Raw genomic sequence first — 17,758 nt, 5'->3', positions numbered from 1 at the left:
TTATTTTCAAATTTGCTTTTAAAGGGACTTAGACAATTCAGGTTTAAATTCAGTGGAGAAAAGGGGAAGAAAATGACAATTATCATCTATTGTACACTGGCTGTATGCCAAACATGTTCACTTACATTATCTCATTCAAGCCTAACAGTAATATTTTGTAGTAAATGTAGCTTTGATTTTGGAGATGAGAAAACTGAGGCTGGGAAAGGTTAAATCATTCTCCCAAGGTAAAATGGCAAGTAGTAAAACTGGGACTGACACTAAAGCTGTCCGACTCTGAAGCTCGAGCTCCTTCCACTCTACCATGCAGTTCAATCTGGTGAAAAAAAAAATCCACTCTTGAAAGCGTCTTAGCATTTTAAGCATAAAAGTATGTTAGTAGGGATCCCCTGCAGCTTCCAAATTCTGTTTTATTTTACACACACACACACACACACACACACACACACACACACACACACACACACACACACACACTCTCTCTCTCCCCCCCCCCACTTCCTATTGAAATTCAGCACCGAGGACAGTTCCCGATTCTTGTTTGCAGGAAGCTGTCCTTGGATTCTGTTAGAGCGCACACTCTCATTCTTGACTTCCCAAGCGGCACTGAGAAAGAGAAGAGGAAATGTAAGAAAGTATAAGATGGGATCCTCTCACACCATGATGGAAATTAGCACATTTCCCAGAAGACCAAGATAAAAATGCATGTGAGAAGAACAAGAGAACCAAACAGATGGGGCAATAAAATGGAGGCGGAATGAGCTCATCAGGATTCCCAGCACACAGTTTAAGTCCATACTGGGCTCGCAGCTGACCTGGGACCAGCCGACATAGTGAATGAGTGGGTGGTTACTATGCTGCAGCATCAGTTACACTAAGAGATTAGGTGGAGCTGATTCACTGCTGCGGATCTGCATGACTTTTCAAGTGGAGGAAAATCTGTGGGCCCTGGTCTCTGCCACTCACATAACCATCCTCATGGGTAGCATGAGTCAGACATGCAGGATCTTTCAGGTAGACAAGGTTGTTGTGCTGTAAGTAAATCCAGTATTAGCTTTCGTGTTGTCGAGAGCAGGTTTTAACCATAGCTACAGCATCTCTGTGTATGAAGGTTTACCTGCTATATTACACAGCAACCTTGCCTTTCCATATCCACCTTTGGCTACAGGTGGTTCATAACACACATAGAAAAAACAAGTTTCTGAAACATTCTTCATACCAACAGTGATTCCTTCTTTTCCAAACTACCAAGCACTGAGTACAGCTGAAGTGCCTTTAGTGTTGAGTCTAATTCCCTTATCTTTTAAAATTTTTTAAATTATTATTATTATTTTTTGAGATGGAGTCTCGCTCTGTCACTAGGTTGGAATGCAGTGGTGCGATTTCGGCTCACTGCCACCTCTGCCTCCTGGGTTCAAGCGATTCTCCTGCCTCAGCCTCCTGAGTAGCTGGGACTACAGGTGCGCACCACCACGCCTAGCTAATTTCTGTATTTTTAGTACAGATGGGGTTTCACCATGTTGGCCAGGATGGTCTCTATCTCTTGACCTTGTGATTCACTCGCCTCAGCCTCCCAAGTGCTGGGATTACAGGCATGAGCCACCACATCTGCCCCCACTCCCCTTATTTTATATGCAAGGAAACTGAAGTCCAGAGAGGAGAAACGGCTTGTTCCAAACCACTTAATGACAAAGTTGGAATTAGCACTGGATCCCTCATTCCTAAGCCAGCAGCCTTTTCATTGCACCAGGAAGATAAAATAAAACTGTAAATAGCATATATTCTGTTAACTAAGCCTCTAATTATACTGCCTCCAAAGAAAATAACATTTCAAATGTCTGGGTCTTTCCATTTGAGCTTTGGCAATTTCACTGATCACTTCTTATATCGGAATCTCTTTTAAGACGTTTAGGAGTAATTATATTGGGATATATGCTATTTTTACTCTTGTACACTGCTTTCTTTGTTCAGGAGGAAATTAGAATTCTGGAAATATACATGATTTTGTTTAATTATTAAAGGAACAAGCTTCTATTTCAAATAGTTGCAAATACGAACGTATCAGTCTGTGTGTCAAGAAAGGATATATAGAACAATATAGGAATGATAATACTCTACTGCCACATCCAATTAAGGGCCACCTAGGTCTACAAGTAAAGAGGAACATCAAAGCTATGAGTGAAAATGGAAAAGTCACATCGTTATCTGAATAATTTTGAAAACGTCTGGATTTGGTGCCTTATGAATCATCTGAAATGTAACAAGGCATAAAGTGCTTTGCAACCCTGTTGTCTTCATTATTGTAATTTGTGCATATGTAGGCTTATTTGAACTTTCAGAGTTTTCATCCAGCTGAAAAAGGATGTGGGAAGAATGAGTCCAGTCAAGGTCATACTTACAAGGTGAAGCTGACACCTCCTTGGGATGCAGACTAACAGAAACAGGACCCCATTACTCACCCCCAAATCTCCCATTCATACCTTTCTCTGCTAATGAATATTCTTACCTGAACCATCATTACTTCCATTGTCCTCTGCTTTGGATAACTTGTAGACCTGGTTCCTGGCTCTCATTTTTTATCCACGAAGAGATTTTCATGAATAGAACTTTTCTTGAATTTAGCAATAATGTCCTTGAAAACCCCACAACTATTTACATAAGAGAAGCTATTGTTTGAAGTGCAAAGCAGGTCAGAATTTGGTTTCTAGAGATTAATCACTGCAGTCTAGTTTATATTATCATAATAATTTCATTTCTTTTGATACAATTTGCTTTCAGAATCAACCTCGGCTTCTGTGCACAAGTGACAAATCCATTTGTTTCTGGTATAATGGATAACGTGATTAATGATCTTGCAACAGGATTTCTTAAAAACATAGAGAGAAAAAAAAGATTTTCCATGTCTAAATGTGCAGTAAACCAGCTCAGACTGTAGCTGTGCATCAAAATCGCTTTGAACTTGTTTTAAGCCACAGATTTGGAAAGATTCTGAAACAAATTTGCTCCTGACTTTTGGGGGTTTCTGCTCATATCTGCAGTAACCAAGAAGCTGAGGGCAGTGGCCTCACTTTGGGGAAGTGGTGACACTGCGGGACCCCTGGTTTCAAGGACTGGGCACTGTTTGACCACGTGGTTCCATCGCGATTAGACTCCAGTTGGATGTCACTCCCCGTCCCAACGAGCTCAGGTCTTGCTGAATAAGGTAACCGTCCAGGGGGCAGTCGATGGACACGCGCGCGAGGGCTCTGCGAGTGGCCTCATGACTCTGTCCCCAACTCCGGGTGTCCCCTCCTTCCCGTCGGCGTCCGGCGCCTGGTCCTGGTCCCTGTCCCCGAGGCCCCGGGGATTCTTCCGGAGCATCTTCCGAGTCGGCTCGGGGGGTGGAGGCGGGACCGTGGAGCGCGTCCCGGGGACCGTTGCATCCGGAGGCGGCCGTCGTGCGGCTGCTTCCCGCCTCAAGAGTGAGGTGGCAGGGCCTTGACGAGGAGGCCCACGCCTGACGCGGGGGCGGCTCGCGACGGCGGCGGGGGTTCGAGTCCCGCCTGAGGGGCTGCTCCTCCTGGGGAAAACACCTCCCTGAGAGCGGCGGCGAACGCACAGCTAGGCCCGGCGCAGCGCCGGAAGCCACCCTGAGGAAGGGGCACCGGGGCACCAAGGGGCTCCTGGCTTCTCCTCAGCCCGTGGAGCTCGCGTCCTCGAGTGGGTTCGAGGGGCGCCCGGGCACGGCCAGCTGAGGCTCTCGAGGGCCCCAAGGTCGTTTTCCACCTCAGGCCTCCCTTCCTGAGGCGGGGCCCGGGACCTCGCGCTCTTCCCTCAGGCTCCGGCCCACGCGCCCGCCCGGCAGCCAGGCGCGCAACTGGAAGCGCCCCCGCCCCGCCCCGCCCCGCCCACTGCGTGACGCGCACTCGGCCGAGCCAGTCAGAGCTCGCGGCGCGCGCCCCACGCGCCGGTCCCCCCCGCCCCCCAGCTTAAGATAGGGCGCGCGGGCCGGGCCCAGCCAGAGCGCCGCGCAGCGCTGAAGGTGCAGGTGTGAGGCGGCGGGCGGCGCCGGCCCCGCGGTGAACGAAGCCCTCGAGACGCGCGCTGGGCTACTGAGTCGCCGCGAAGGCGCCTCCCGCGGAGCGCCCCGACGGCGCCCGCCAGCCCACGCAGAGCTAAGCGCGGTGGCAGCGGCGGTATGCTGGCGCTGCTGGCCGCCGGCGTGGCGCTCGCCGTGGCCGCTGGGGCCCAGGACAGCCCGGCGCCCGGCAGTCGCTTCGTGTGCACGGCGTTGCCCCCGGAGGCGGTGCGCGCCGGCTGCCCTTTGCCCGCGATGCCCATGCAGGGCGGTGCACTGAGTCCCGAGGAGGAGTTGCGGGCCGCGGTGCTGCAGCTGCGCGAGACCGTCGTGCAGCAGAAAGAGACTCTGGGCGCGCAGCGCGAGGCTATCCGCGAGCTCACGGGCAAGCTGGCGCGCTGCGAGGGGCTGGCGAGCGGCAAGGCGCGCGGCGCGGGGGCCACGGGCAAGGACACGATGGGCGACCTGCCGCGGGACCCCGGCCATGTCGTGGAGCAGCTCAGCCGCTCGCTGCAGACCCTCAAGGATCGCCTGGAGAGCCTCGAGGTAGCGGCGCGAAGAGAGCGCGGGGGACCTGGGATGGGGACGCTCCTTAGTCGTGTGGGGGAAGACACGGGAAGATCAGGGGAAGAGGGCATGGCCCTGGGGAGGGTGTGATCGGCCATGGGGTGAGCTGGACTTGAGGGTGAAAGGTGGGGGGTCTTGATCCTGCTCGGGAACTTCCCTGGATGGCATCCCTTCCCGCCCCTCTGCTCTTGCTGGAAGGAAACGTTTAAATTCCTCCCCGACCCTTCCCTCGCCGGGACTGCCCGCGGGACCCGCCGAGCACTTCCAGAGGTCCTAGCAAGGGAACCTAGACGGCAAAGCCGCGGGCGCCAAATACCAGGGGACGACGCGGTAGTCTCTGTCCTCTTGCAAATCTCCAAACCTCCGAGAGCTGGGATGCGCTCCCGCGAGGCTGCCGCGGGAGGTCAACTGCCCCGGGCATCTGGTGTTTCCTTTTATAAATCAGGTCAGGCTGGACTAGAGGGGGTGGAAGTCTGGGGGCTGGGATTGCAGGGAGGCAAACGCAGGGGGTCACCGGCGACCCCAGATAGCACATTAGAGGAAACCTCTGGTTAACTTCAAAGACTCTCCCGTCTTCAAGTTGGACCGTTTTAAGGTGCTCTTCCGGATTGCTTCAGGGAAGACCTTATTCCCTTCTCTCTCTCTCAGTCTCTCTCTCTCTCTCTCTCCTCCCCCCTCCCCGTCCTTCCCCCGCCCCCATCCCCGCCTCCGTCTCATCTCTATCTCAGAATTTGTGTGCAGTTTGGGACTTTAAGTGAGAGAAGAATCTTCAATTGTTTTTCATCTTTAGACTCCACCTTTTTAAGAAGTGTGGACATTGCTGTTAATAGCCTTTGTGAAAATACTTCTCAGCAAAACTAGGTTTAAATTACAGGTGGTAATTATTGCAAAAATGACTGGAGGATTTCTTTTGGCATGAGGGCTAAATACAGTATTTCCAGCATCAGTATATTTCCTGATTCATTGTGATTGCTAACAGCTAGCATTTCTGGAGCACTAAATATGAATCAGGCACATTATTTAATCTTTTGATCCTTGGAACAATGAATGGCACGAGGTAGGTCCCATTCTGTGCATTTTACAATTTGGAACACTTTGTGGAGAAAGGTAAATAGCTTGCCATGAACTCACGGCTAGGCAGCCTGCCACAGCCTCCAGAACCACATAATGGTAGAGGAGAAAAAGAAATAGGAAGTGAGGATTTAGAAACAGCATGAAAAACAAAGATTGCTGGAGTTCAGAATAGCAACGTTTTAGATCTGTCATTTTCCAGAAACATCTCTGCATGCATAGTGTTATTTACCTTAGTGCCAGACTGGAACTTGGGGACTGTCTTCATTTCTAGGTGAAAGCTCCTTGGCTTTGTGTACCATTGATGTACTCTTAAAAAAAAAAAATCCTAGAGCTATGTTTTGGTCTCTACCCAACATAGAATTATAGGTGTTGCTTAGAATGTTGACTCTTTAGTGAAAGGAGAAAAACTTTTTGAGAAGGGAAAATGAAATTCGCAAGTTTCAAATATTGCAGCAAAGTAATTCTTGTCTGACTTTGAAATCCTTTCCATACCAAAAAAGCATCAGTGAGATACTCTCCTGCCTGCCAGTGGCACGATTCAGTGCTCGAGTTTTGGAAGCTTCTCCCTGTGTGGTCAGGCCATCAGAGCCACATTTCACAATTTCTTTTTTAACTCTTTCTGTGCCCCTCCTCCCGGTGGCTGAAAGCACCAGCTCAGAGCGAACGTGTCCAATGCTGGGCTGCCCGGGGACTTCCGTGAGGTGCTCCAGCGGCGGTTGGGGGAGCTGGAGAGGCAGCTTCTGCGCAAAGTGGCAGAGCTGGAGGACGAGAAGTCTCTGCTGCACAATGAGACCTCGGCTCACCGGCAGAAGACGGAAAGCACCCTGAACGCGCTGCTGCAGAGGGTCACCGAACTGGAGCGAGGTGTGTGCCTGGCCTGTTTCTCTGGGAGTGGCCTGATTTTCACCACTTGTGGTCAGACATGGGATTCCAGTAGATGGACAGGAGGGATTATGACACACCACATGGTCCTGGTTCCTGGGTGTTTGAGCAAATAATAAAGGTGGCTGCCCATGGTCATCTCAGGAAAGAGCTGTCAGCCCCCAGCCCCATTGGCATTATCCAGGGAAAAGTGAGTGTGCTCAGACCAGCTTTGATAAACAACCACATGGGCATTTCAGTCCCTTCTTAACTAGTCCTGGCAGCAGATTCTGCATATCTTTCTCTTCTCTGCTCACACTGTGGTGATTAAGTTTCTCCTACAGGAGACAGAGAGGGAGGCATCGGGGATAATTCAGATTGCATCATCAACCCCCAAACCACTGGGCGGCTTGGGTGTGAAGTTGTAGGTTTGCCCATAGTGGGTATTTATAGGACTGCAATCTTCTCAGACGCACTAACCTGATGAAGCCATTTTCCCATGACTCCATTTCATGAATTGATAGGAGGTTGTCCAACAGCAGAACATCCAATGACCTTGGCTGAGGTGGGCCAGATAGAGAAGGGGTTGGTGTTACTGTTCCATTTTACAGCCAGCATCTATAAGCCACAGGTCTCTTTCATCCCTTTCCTAGTCTCTTCCTCCAGAAAAGCCCATCATTTCTTCCTTGCCCTTCTCAGAAAAAGGTGAGTGTGGCTTACCTGGTAGACTTGGATTCTTGAGTTCCCAAGAAATCTTCCTCTCTTGTCTCCCCTCTGTTGCTGGGTGGCCTCAGGAGACTTCCTTAGGCCTCAAGAGTCATCCCTGAAGGTAGAGCAGCCACAGCTGTGGCTTCCGTCCCATGACAGAAGGAGAGAGCATCTAGGCACAGGTGAGTGTGGGTGGACCCAGTCTGAGCCACAGTGGATCCTCAGGACATCCAGGGTTATGGAGCTGGCACATGAAACGTAGTTTGCCTCTCGAAAGGGGAGCTGTGGAATGAGAGGAGGGCTGTGTGAGGGACCTTGGTGGCTGTAAACCTCCTTCTGCACAGTGGCCAAGTTGCCACAAGGAGGTGGGTAAATAGCAGAATACTGAGCCAGAGCCTCAGTAGTGCCAGGCGGGAGCTCCAACTCCTGGTATACCTATTTCACAGATGAGAAAACACAGTTCTCAGTGGGATATGTATCCTTTGGGGAGAGGGGCCCCAAAAGGGGCCTGGGCCACTAGCTGGTAAACAGTGACAGTCACATCAACCTGCACCTCCCCCTTCTCTTTGTCTGACTCAAGGCCCATGTCATTTCACTGGGCCTACTCCTAAGGTAAGCCATCATCATGGCTTTGGCCACCGAGAAGCTGCCACTTTGTGACTGTCCCTTCCATCCCCAGCCTGTCCGTTACCAGCCAGAAAGAAACAGTTGGGACTCAGGCCCCACGAGCCTGACTCTTGATCCTTTAGTTTCCCAGAAAGCCCTCAGAGTTTATCTGGTATAGAGGAGAAGCTCACCTCTACAAGGGCAAAGACACTGGCTGGCCATTCATGTACCCCTTAAAGGCAGCTCAGCCTCTATTCATCTCCCCATGGGAACTCTAGAATCCTGTGAGCTCCACCAACTCAGCTCTGAGATGTGCCTTTAATGAAAGTAATCATCTGTGGACCAGTTTGTCTTCTGGGCAATTCTGAGTTTATATTTGTCCTGTTGGTGACAATTGTAAAGAGATGCGTAAACACCCAGTCCCCCAAATATACTATGATTGGAAATGACACCAAGTTTCTTAGACACATCCAGCTGAGCTAGACCTCAACCACACAACAGGCAGGGGGCCTTGGTGGGGGGACTCTGGCCTTTGGTCCATCATCCTCCACCCCTTATGGACCAAATGCATCTGCTGTGAGTTCCACATGCGGCATAATGCAACTTATGTCACGACCCTGCAAGGTAGGTATTAGTTCAGACAAGGGACTTAAGTCAGAGAGCTAAAGTGATGCCTGCATTCACAGCAGATTGCAGAGCTGGGAGTGAAGTTGGTAGTCACCCCAGAGGAGTGATGGAGTCTGCAGCCTGGAGCAGTGTGTGGGCCCCAGCCCTGATGGACCAGAGGCTACTTGGAGCCCCTAGCAAGCGCCTGACCCCTGGCATATGGACACCCCTGGACACCCCTGCTGCCTGAGGCCCAGGGTTGCTCACTTTTCTTTGTTGCGAGACCTGCTCCTCTGCAAGGGCCTCCAGAGTCCGGTCCAGCTGTCTAGGCACCGCCAGGCTCGGTCTTGAAATAAATGTTGCTGCTGAGAAAACCAAAGCTGCCTCTCTTCCAGCCCCAGGCTGCCCACCCCCTGCTGAGCCTCTCTGCCACCTGCAGTGTCTGATTTATTGGTCAGGCCTTTTAATTCCTTAATTGGTTTTAACCAAGTTTCCTCCAAACCACCAAGCTGTTTTATTTAAATAAAAGGCACCGGCTCTCAGGGTACAGGCCCTTCTCTGCCCCTCGGCTCTCCCAGTTCTAATTAAACCTATCTGTTGTCACCAAGCTAACAATATTACCCACACGGAGTTGTATCAGATTGGCAAGCCTGCCCTCCCACAAATATAGCAGCCATTTCTCTCTATTAGACCAATGATGCCTTCATTAAGGACATGGTCATTTACCACTTGAAGATTAGGTGTGAGTGGCTCCGTGTTGTGGAAAGAGGGACTTCCAGGGGCTGGCCTGTCATTCCCTAGCTGTGTGACCTTGGGTAAGTCACCTCAGTTCTCTGAGCCTCCATGCCTCAACTATGCAACCTGCAAATATGGGGAGCAGGGACATTCTGGTTCTCTCTTTCAGTTTTGCTTTTCAGCCTAATTAAGGGCTTGTCCCAGCCTTCACTCTGGCCTAGCCCCTTGACCTCTTGGGTGAGCAGGTCTTCCCAGCCCTCACCAGGTGCCCAGCAGCTCCTCAGTGGCATGGAGATATGCCCATCCTTAGGAGGTCAGGAGCAATCAGGCGAGACCACCATTGGCAGATATGAGGACACGCCACATGTGAGGCCCAGATTCTAGAATGTACACACTGCCTGTTCCAGAGAGGTTAGAAAGGGTTTAGTGGATTCTGCTCTGCTCCTTTGCAGAAACCCTCCTTAGATAGATGTGAACTGCAGCACCCAAGAGCCTCTATGTGTGTTATTTACTCTGAGAGAAAATGAATTTGGGAAATTGTGGTTGAGAAAGGTTTATCTATTCTGGCTTGTGTTCTGCAGAAGGGACTGATTTAATTCCAGTGACACAGGCAGTTCTGGCTCCAGAGAGCCCCCTGTCTCTGATAGCCTCGGAGACTGTCTCGGCCCTTGTGGATGCTTAACTAACACTTGTTGAATGAGTGAAGGGCGTTTAGATTCCTTCAGTGGCGGGGTCTGGTTCTCACATAACAGGACAGCCTTTGCCATGACAGCTGGCACAATCAAACGGTGTCCTGCAAACTTTGGAATCCATGATAACTGGACAGGGGCTGCTGCTATGGTTTACTTAATTTTGAGCTTCAACTGAGGCTGCATTGGAAGTTACGTAAACTCATTCGAGAGTTTGTTTTCAAGGATTTTAGAAGCACCAGTGACATGGGGGTGCCCGGTGGACTCTCACCAATTCCAGGAAGGTCTGGAAGGGCCAAGGCCCTGGCCAGGTGTGTTTCCCTAAAAGGGGAAAGATACCCTGCAGTTCCCCTGCCTGCTACTGGTTCCAAACTACAGGAAATGATTGATAAACTCAGTCTTCTCTTGAGGAGGAAAAGAGCAAAGTGCTTTACATTAGAGATTTAGACCAAAAAGCCACTTTGGAGTTAAGTTATGGAGTCAGGACCTGGGAGCCTGACTCCTTTGCCTCAGCAGTGGTAATTCTTTCATGTGAGCAGTGATGCAGACTCAGTCACTTGCCAAGTGTTTATTGGGTTCCTGGGTCCCTGTAAGACTTCCTTCTTGTAAACCCAAGTCCAGGGGTTCTAGATCCTGCCCTTACTAAAGAAGCCAGAGGAGCCAAGATTTCAAGGAAATAGCTGAAGTTATAAGATGTAGCTAAGGAAGCAGTTTCTGGCTTAACACAGCAAGAAAATTGAATTTACCTTTCTTCTGCTCCTTCCTCAAGGAGCAGAAAAGACCAGAGCTTTTCCTTTTCTTTTCTTCTTCTTCTTCTTTTTCTTTTTTTTCTTTTTTTTTTTTGGAGACAGAGTCTCCCTCTGTCACCCAGGCAGGAGTGCAGTGATGCAATCATAGCTCACTGCAGCCTGGAACTCCTGGGCTCAAGGGGTCCCCACCTCAGCCTTCTTAGTAGATGGGACCACAGGTATGTACTACCCTGCCCAGCTAATTATTATATTTTTTGTAGAGATGAGATCTTGCCATGTTGCCCGGGCTGTTCTCAAACTCCTGGGCTCAAGCAGTCTTCCCACCTCACCGTCCCAAAGCACTAGGATTACAGGCATGAGCCACTGCACTTGGCTAATTTTAAATGTTTTTGTAGAGATGGGGTCTTGCTCTGTTGCACAGGCTGGTCTTGAACTCTTGGCCTCAAGCAATCCTCCTGCCTCCCAAAATGCTAGGATTATGGGTGTGAGCCACCACACCCATCCAAGAGCTTTTTTCTACTAGATTTCAAAAGACCTCTTTTCCTGTCCTAAAAGACAGAACTGAATTCTCTAATGCGCCCAATGCATTGCTGACAAAATCTTCCTTTTCCTTCCTTTTCCTGGGCGTCCTTGGGGCCCATACTTGCTGTCACCTGTGCCTGGAGTTCTCTTCTGCGGGTTTTTCCAGGCCCTCCCTGCCTCCTCTGCCTTCCCTCCCCCCACCACTCCCCACCTTAGCAAAAGCCACTGCCTGGCCTTCCCTCATGTACCTGCTGCTGGTTTCATGTCCTCTTCCCCGCCAAAATGTAAGCTCCCTAAGGGCAAGGATTCCATTTTGTGTCCTGAATCCTGCTGGACTTCAGCCTTTTATCAGTGGCTGGCATGGAGTGGTCTTTGGTCACTTGCTGGAGGGTCCAGCAAGGCTGTGTGAGGGACCTTGTTGAGGGTCCAGCGAGCCATGGCTCTGGGCCATGCTGGTGGGATGGGGGTGCGGGGTCTAACACGCTACTGGCCTCTCTTCCTCCCCACCCCAGGCAACAGCGCCTTTAAGTCACCAGATGCGTTCAAAGTGTCCCTCCCACTCCGCACAAACTACATATATGGCAAGATCAAGAAGACGCTGCCCGAGCTGTATGCCTTCACCATTTGCCTGTGGCTTCGGTCTAGTGCCTCGCCAGGCATCGGCACCCCCTTCTCCTACGCGGTGCCAGGGCAGGCCAATGAGATCGTGCTGATAGAGTGGGGCAACAACCCTATTGAGCTGCTTATCAACGACAAGGTAAGGCCCGCTGGCACTGCCACCCTCCCCAACCCATCTCACAGTAGAGGGGTCCACAGCCTGCACATCCCAGCCGCCCTCGCCCTCGGGCTGCACAGCAGGGGCCCAGATGTGCAACTGCAGGGCTGTCCTCCTCCTGGTGGGGATAGCTTTGCACATGCTTGGTGGCTCACAGGGGCGGGGTGGGACAGCTGCAGCTTGTCGGGGTCCGAGCTATGAGTCCAGCCATGAAGTGGCAGAAGGTCCAGGTACCGAGGCCCATAGACTGGCAGAAGGATCTGGTCTCCGATTGGGGCCTGGATTGAGAGAGGCCCTCCGGCAGGTCAGCGAGGGCTGCTCCCCAGGACCACACTGATTTAGGGGGTGTGTGTCCCAGTGTAAGAGACTCCTTATGAGCATGTTTTGGTGGGGGTCAGGTTTCTAGAGATATAATTATATGCAGCAAAATGTACCTGTTTTAATGTACAATTCAGAAAGTTTGGACAAATGCACACAGTTGTGTAACCACTACCACAATGAAAAACTATAAAACAGTTCCATCACCCCCCAAAACCCCCTCACACCCCTTCATAGTTAACGCTGATCCCAGCCCCAGCCCATGGCCACTGCTGACCTGTTATCTGTACGTATAGTCTTGCCTTTTCCAGAGCAAATGCCCTTTTTTTTTTTTTTTTTTTGAGATAAGAGTTTCACTCTTGTTGCCCAGGCTGGAGTGCAATGGCGCCATCTCAGCTCACTGCAACCTCCGCCTCCCGGCTTCAAGCATTTCTTCTGTCTCAGCCTCCTGAGTAGCTGAAACTGCAGGTACATGCCACCATGCCCAGCTAAGTTTTGTATTTTTAGTAGAGATGGGGTTTCAGCCTGTTGGCCAGGATGGTCTCAATCTCTTGACCTTGTGATCCACCCGCCACCACGCCTGGCCCAAATGCCCTTTCTTAATAGACTTCCTGGTTTTGGCATTCAGGAGTGGTCTTCTTAAGAGATCTGCTCCAAGGGTTGGGCGTGGTAGCTCATGCCTGTAATCCCAGCGCTTTGGAAGACCAAGGTAGGAGGATCACTTGAGCCCAGGAATTTGAGAGCAGCCTGAGCAAAATAGCAAGACCCCGTCTCTACAAAAAATTTTAAATTAATTAGGTGTGATGGTGTGCACCTGTAGTTCCAGCTACTCAGGAGGCTGAGGTAGAAGGATGGATTTGCACCCAGGAGGTTGAGACTGCAATGAGCTATGATTGCACCACTATATTCCAGCCTGGATGACAGAGCAATACACTGTCTCTTAAAAAAAAAAAAGAAAGTCCACTCTGGGCCTCCTGGGGACCTCTAACAGCCCCACTTCCAAACTTTCATTCTAATGGCAGATTCCATGTAACAAAAAGAGCATTCTCAGATCCTGGACTGTTGGGCATTCCGGTGGCTATGCAAATTCCCTGGCACCCAGGCCACCCCTGGTGGAGGTAGGGGCAGTTCAGCCCCTTACTCTGTTTTCAGTGAACTGCCCTGGATGGAATTTGTTGAAGTTTAAGAAAGGCTGTGGCATCGGCCTACTGGTCTCCTCATAGCAGTGACCCCTTGCCTGAGCCAGGGGTTAATTGTTCTAAATAACACCCTGGGACACAGTGGGCCTGAGAGCCTTGTTGTCCTCCTGGGTTTGGACAGCTTGTAAACATCGAATTCCTGGGAGGGAAGCTTCGGGTTGCTAGGAGACCAGCAGTAACAACTCGGTGGTTCACAGGCAAGCCTGCATGGAAAGTGCTTGCAGGACCACCAGGGACCCTGTTGGTGGCAGCATCCTCTCCCCAGTTCCTCGTGCCATCTATGAGCTCCCTGCCCACACAGATACTCATACACGTGCTTGGAGGCCTCTGGGCTGCTGCACAGGGCGGATAGGGCACACCTCCAGCACACAGACAAATCCCTGCGTGCCACCATGGAAGTTTGGGACTTGGCGTGAGGAGTGAGGATCTCTGGTGTGTTTTCCAAGGAGGCTGGCCCAGTGAAGCCCTGACTTCCCCAGGTTCTCTGGCGTGGAGAGCTCAGGACCAGCATGGCAGTATTGACCCTGACATCTGCTCGGTCCTCAGCAACGCCAGACCCCAAGGGTGTCCCGTTAATGTGAGGGCTGCTCTGGGGTCAGGGCTTCCACCTACGCTGCCCCCATTCATGTTCTCCACGCATGACCCTGGGTGACAAGAGGAACAGTGTGGCTCAGGGGGACTGTGGGATGTCCTTCCCGCTTCCTGCCCTGGGGAACCTCAAGGGCATGGGCCCGGCAGGTCCTCACCTGCGCATTGCTGTCCACAGGTTGCGCAGCTGCCCCTGTTTGTCAGTGATGGCAAGTGGCACCACATCTGTGTCACCTGGACAACACGGGATGGCATGTGGGAGGCGTTCCAGGATGGAGAGAAGCTGGGCACTGGGGAGAACCTGGCCCCCTGGCATCCCATCAAGCCTGGGGGCGTGCTGATCCTTGGGCAAGAGCAGGTGGGTGCAGGGTGGGTGCTGGTGGGCACAGGTGGGTGCGGGGTGGGCACAGGATGGCTGTGCACCCTTCCAGGGATGGTTCGAGGAGGGACCAGCCTAGCAGCACGAGGCCAGGCCTGCAGCTGTCCCTGCTCTTGGCCCTAGCTGTTGGCCCCTCAGACCTGGCCACAGTGTCCTGACAGGCAGCTGGGGGTAACGAGGCCCCAGCAGCCTGGCCCTTGCTGTTCTAGGGCCTCAGATTGGGCCTGGGGACATGGCCTTCATGGCAGGGACCAGGTGGGTGTGGTTCAAACAGATTTCAAATAGAACCTGGCACAGAAGGGTGTGAATGTGCCTGTGGTCATGGGGTCATCTCCATGAAGCTCCCAGGCTCCAGCTTCCGTCTGGGAGGAGGCTGTGTGAGGGAGTCTCCTGAGGTGCTTATGATACCGACTCAGGGTTGTGGGGCTGGTGTCCTCCAGGAGCCCCCTGCTCAGTGTCTCAGCCCTGATACCCAGCAAGGGGCACTTAGGTAATGCATGGTGGGTGCTCAGCCCATGGGGGAGACAGGGAGGAAAGAGTGACACCTCAAAGCACCCTCAAGAAACTTCCCATCTAGGGGAGGGAACAGCTAAGCTGGCTGTCTGGTCTAGGACAGATAAAGCATTGGCATTTCTGTGTTTGGGTTTGATGATGGACAGCGGGGGAGTAGACACAGGTGCGTTGGGGGGTTTGATGATGGACAGTGGGGGAGTAGATGCAGGTGCATTGGGGGTTTGATGGACAGCGGCAGGAGTTGGGGGAGTAGATACAGGTGCATTGGGGGGTTTGATGATGGATAATGGGGGAGTAGATGCAGGTGCATTGGGGGATTTGATGATGGACAGTGGGGGAGTTGACACAGGTGCGTTGGGGGGTTTGGTGATGGACAGTGGGGGAGTAGATGCAGGTGCATTGGGGGTTTGATGGACAACGGCGGGGGGAGGGGGAGTAGATACGGTTGCGTTGGGGGGTTTGATGATGGACAGTGGAGGAGTAGATGCAGGTGCATTGGGGGTTTGATGGACACTGGCGGCGAGGGGGAGTAGATACAGGTGCATTGGGGGGTTTGATGATGGATAATGGGGGAGTAGATGCAGGTGCATTGGGGGATTTGATGATGGACAGTGGGGGAGTTGACACAGGTGCATTGGGGGATTTGATGATGGACAATGGGGGAGTAGATGCAGGTGCATTGGGGGTTTGATGATGGACAGTGGGGGAGTAGACACAGGTGCATTGGGGGGCTTTGAGTCTGGTTCCTCCTTGGCCGACTCCTCCCTCAATTTCCTACTACATCTCTGCTGGGAGGGGCTGGGAGTCATGAGACTTGGCTGTGATCCTGGCTTTGGGACTTTGAGCAATGTCTCAGTGTCCCTGTATAAAATGGGGAGATTTGAGCAATGCCGCCTCCCAGTTCTGACATGCCCGGGAGAACCTGCAGAAACAGGTAGTCAGGGAGTATTGGTCAGTGTTGGGCAGGGGGCATCAGAGAAATGCCCAGATCTCCTGTCTGCACCCCATGTGCAGGGGGACTTAGAGGACATGTTGCTTGTGAACCTGCCCTGACATAGCCCTCTCGTTCCCATTCCCCAGGACACCGTCGGGGGTAGGTTTGATGCCACTCAGGCATTTGTTGGGGAGCTCAGCCAGTTCAACATATGGGACCGCGTCCTTCGCGCACAAGAAATTGTCAACATCGCCAACTGCTCCACAAACATGCCGGGCAACATCATCCCGTGGGTGGACAACAATGTCGATGTGTTCGGAGGGGCCTCCAAGTGGCCGGTGGAGACGTGTGAGGAGCGTCTCCTTGACTTGTAGCCGCCTTCTCCTCTGTCGAGGAGGCTGAGATCAGGCTGTTCCCATGGAAGTTTAGGGCCATTGACTCCCCCACCTAAACTCTTGCCAGGCTGGGCTTGGGGTCCCCAGAGCTCATTCCCCTGGAATCTCTGAGACTGGGGCTGGGGCAGTGTCTGTTATTGGCTTGTTCCCTACCAAGATTCTGTTTCTGTTCAAAGTAGTGCTGGGGTCCCCAGGGAAGATGCCCCAAGCCACGACTGGGCGAATATCTGCCTTCCTGCCGCAAGCGGAGGCAGGTCCGGCAGCCCCTCTTCAGAGCCCCTGTAAATGCTATTGCAGCCTGAGCCCTGCTGCCCTCCTGTTCCTTGGTGTCCCGTGCACCCCTTCTGTCTGTCCCCTCTCACGGCTGTGCAGCCGTCCCACTGGAGTGCCCGTGTCCCTTGTGCATTAAGTGTGTCCCCGTTGGTAGCTGAGCTCGCAGCAAGCGGCTACCCCACTGATCTGCAAAAGGGCCTCTCCCTTTGTGTTCTGTACATTGTGAATCTTCCCGTCTGAAGAACGCCCAGGCTGCTCAGACAAAGCCCTGCCTTTCCCAAAGCAGTGGGGGTGTCTGTGGCTCCAGAAAGGGGGGCATCGGGGGGGCTCAGAAAGGAGAAGGGCTGTGCTCGCCGGCCCCTCCCCCCGTCATCTCTTCCTTAGACCAATGCTTTGACTGAATCATCACTAGCTGTGGCATTAAAAGGCCTCGCTTCTCATCTGGTGCCAAAGGTTCCATTGAAGCTTTTTACAACCATCCGGTGTGGTTTGGAGGATTTGTTTTTTTTCCCTCAACAGAAAAGAACAGCCATTAGAAGAAGGCTCACATTTTTTGATGTTCCGCCCCACTGTGAAGAGTGTGCTCGTTTTAAATTCATGTTGATTCCTGTAAGCACTGGACTGTCTTCATCAAGTATTTCCCCACAGAACTTTTTAAGAAAACGGAGATCATTTGGCTGGAGATCTGTGGAGTGACTCCAAGCTACTCACTGTCTTGGACAGGGGTAGTCATTTATTTTAAAGATAAAGTGACGAAGTGGGGAAATTTATCAAGCTAAATATTATATATTTTATTTTTCATACATGTTTGAAGTGCAAATCTGTGGATATTCCATTTGTAGGACCAGTTGACACGCCCATCCTGACATCGTATGCTACGAGAACTCTTCTGATGATGGAATTCTGATTAAAGTGCACTGAAAGATGCTTCCATGTTTGTCTTCCTTGTGTTCTGGGCTGACAGTGGGAAGAGTAGGGCTTTGCCAGAAGTTTCTGGCAGAAGGATGATGTCTCTGGTTTGCCAGGGCCTGGCCATGGTGGCCACACTCAGGCCTGCATCTGGTGGGTTTGGGGGCACTGAGGATGGTTGGAGGAGGGTATGGTCCAGCTCTCCATCCTTCCTATTTCAATGCCTGGCTCAGGCTGTGGGTGCCCAGCAGGCTCTGCCCAGGCTACTTGTCCCCAGCCCACCCCTGTCTCAACCAGGAGA

At 52.0% G+C, this 17,758-nt stretch overlaps 1 protein-coding gene across 1 annotated transcript; it reads left to right on the top strand.

The window, feature by feature from the left end:
- Positions 1 to 3,999: 3,999 nt before the first annotated feature.
- NPTX2 (neuronal pentraxin 2) lies at positions 4,000 to 17,475 on the top strand. The gene is made up of 5 exons (XM_012455490.2): positions 4,000 to 4,603; positions 6,346 to 6,562; positions 11,687 to 11,931; positions 14,233 to 14,412; positions 16,027 to 17,475. Exons 1-5 carry the CDS (start codon positions 4,178 to 4,180, stop codon positions 16,252 to 16,254), a joined length of 1,296 nt encoding a protein of 431 aa, XP_012310913.1. The 5' UTR covers positions 4,000 to 4,177; the 3' UTR covers positions 16,255 to 17,475.
- The last annotated feature ends 283 nt before the right edge of the window (positions 17,476 to 17,758 follow it).

This window comes from Aotus nancymaae, unplaced genomic scaffold (assembly GCF_030222135.1).
Source record: "Aotus nancymaae isolate 86718 unplaced genomic scaffold, 86718_ANA_hifiasm-v0.15.2.pri h1tg000015l_0, whole genome shotgun sequence".
Classification (NCBI taxonomy): domain Eukaryota; kingdom Metazoa; phylum Chordata; class Mammalia; order Primates; family Aotidae; genus Aotus; species Aotus nancymaae.
Note: the sequence above shows the minus strand (reverse complement) of the source record. Positions and strands in the feature narration are given on the sequence as shown.